Here is a 2,574-nt window from a genome sequence, read left to right on the forward strand (position 1 = left end):
TTCTGGGTTTATTTCGAGCATGCACTCCTTACAGATATGCTCGGTTTTTCTCTTCGCTAACCATGACGTAACGGAAATAAGAGGATCCATTCTTTACAACAGGGGTTAGGGAACAATTTTACGGCACTTATAGGATCATCCCATTTACTAAATATAAATTAGAAGGTAGCGGTAAATAGAAAATCCAAATATCCTTGTCGAAGCGAGAAGGGGTGATAAAGAGGGATGGAAACCATGGAACGACTAATGCCATCGATGTACTCTTGTCCCCTATATAGCTTCTGTAGAGAGTAAGGTGTATTTCGGAAACATATTCAGTACTTCTTTCTTTCCCCACGGTGGTATCCACAATGGCCTTCTTTGGGATCAAATCTTTGGATAGTCGCAGACTTATTATTATATTTCTATTTATTCTTCGATTTCATGGCCATTCAGCACAAGGTGAGTCGTATGGTCAAGGTCGAGTCAAAGTGAATGGTCCCAACCTTTAACATTAGACTCTTAATTTATTAATTTCCCTTTTTACATTTGATTAATCATACTAAATTAGATGAACAATTTAATCAGTAAGCAATTGTAGAAGTGATTCGTGCAAAGATAATCGAGAGATAATCGTTCAATTGAACATTGTTTCACAGGTGAAATTCATTGTTAGTTTTAACAATGGTTTGTCTTTTCTGAAGTCACGCAGACAAAGATTGATGATGGGTAATTGACAGAAAAACTGCAATTTTTCAACATTTAAGTTTTTTTTTCTTTTTACAGTTTAGATTTTGAAATATTTTCCACATTATATTATAGATATATGAATTAGCTTTGTAGGGAAGAATAGTTACAGTTCTATTGCCCTTCTTCCACTTTAGATTCTTAACTCATTAGAACATTTGCATGAATTTAAGTTAATTGTTGCAATTTGAAAACTGATCTCAATAAAACGTAATTTATTAAGCGATATTTTATATTGATGATTTCATTACCGATCACTGAACATTGTTAATACCAGACACAACATGTCACAAATTACGTCACAGTATTGAATTGTTTGGCGTATTTCCAAATGTTTCTTACATCCAGAGAGATGCTTTTAACCTATTAACACAAGGCTAGTTAAAATGGCAACATTTGATGCCAAATGCCCCTAAAGGTAGTAAATTCAAAAATTTTCTCTTCTAGATCAAGTTTAAATATTTCTACCATGAGTACGTTTATCCTTTTTTTAAATTAATGCCGTAATAAGCTATTTACGGTTTTGCAACCCCATTAAAGTCTATTAGCAACACAAAAAATGTACTTAAATTACTTAACTACAATATTACTTTGATGAATTTACAACTCAAACAATTACGATTTTGATTGCAAAAATTATGTAACTACGAATTGCATTATGAAATTTCTAAAAAAATTCATGAATAAATCATCAGTTATTCAAAAAAATATTCAAATTAATTTTATTAGCATATAATAAGCAACGTTCTTTATGTACGGTACAAATACATAATGCAATTTTTAAATAAGTAAAATTTTAAATTAACCAATAGAAATATACTTAATTATTTAAAATATAATTAAGTATTTTTATTTATAATTTAATAAAATTATACACAATTAAAATACAAAGTTTCCGAAATATTTTAATCGTGTTATTTTCAAAGGTTGTGCTAACACGGCAACTGTTGAATCGTTGCTAAATTCGTCTCTCGTTTTATTTTTAACACTCCATGCATTATTAAATGACACGGTAACCGTCAGTCCTTGAAACTGCTAAGCAAAATGTCCCGCCGAAGGAACAAGCTTCCTCATCTCTCCTTCCTTCTGTTGATAAACTTTATATCCATGCGTCATCGTATTGACGTCGTAATGACGCATGAAAAGATCTAATGAATAATATCAACTCTAACAATAGTAATTAGGGGAGAGAAAAACGTTAAAGCTACGACCGATAATAATAATTTATTGCTTTAATTAAATTTAAATATAAGTTTTTAGACTTTTAGGTTATTGGATAGATTTATTAAAACTATATTTATGTTCTCGAAGATGATTCAAAGCAATATATTAAATGGAAGGTATCATTTTTATGAACGATAAAGTATGTAAAAAATCGAGAAAAACGGCTAAAAAAGAATAAAACACTTAATTTCAAGTAGACTTTAAGTGAATTTGTGAAGAAGCCACGAGTATTTGTTTTCTTTTCAAGAAAACTTCCGCAGGAATTGCCGTCGTAAGCATATTTACGTAATACTAAACTACGCTTCGACTTCGTCACATTTCTTAATAAAACGAAAGGTCGCCATTTTGAAAATTTTCATTGAAAATAAAAATCTTGTTAAATAAAATATACGAGTAAGCCAATTTGTATATTTTATTACAGTTCGTTTAATTTTATAACTTAAAAAAATAATAATAATAATATAATTCGTAAATTTTACTTAAATAGTTTTTGCATAAATTAAACTAATTTAATGAAAGTTTGTCAGTTTATTTGAACTTGTCTTTGCCAGAGATTTCTTTCTAGTTTATTTTGTTCCAAGTCATTTGGACTTCATACAAGTTTCCTGGTGTGGTGTGGTACGG

The 2,574-nt window shown here is 29.8% G+C and overlaps 1 protein-coding gene across 1 annotated transcript in view; it reads left to right on the forward strand.

Moving 5' to 3' along the window:
* The first annotated feature begins 215 nt into the window (after nt 1-215).
* The window catches only part of LOC111620315 (sarcalumenin-like), a 62,516-nt gene continuing 60,157 nt past the window's right edge, over nt 216-2,574 (forward strand). The window contains exon 1 of the mRNA XM_023362233.1: nt 216-441. Within this exon, the coding sequence (XP_023218001.1) occupies nt 351-441 (91 nt within the window). The 5' untranslated portion in view covers nt 216-350. The remainder of the gene's footprint in view (nt 442-2,574) is intronic.

This window comes from Centruroides sculpturatus, unplaced genomic scaffold (genome assembly GCF_000671375.1).
Source record: "Centruroides sculpturatus isolate CEXI.00-Female unplaced genomic scaffold, Cexi_2.0 scaffold4, whole genome shotgun sequence".
NCBI classification, from domain to species: Eukaryota; Metazoa; Arthropoda; class Arachnida; order Scorpiones; family Buthidae; genus Centruroides; species Centruroides sculpturatus.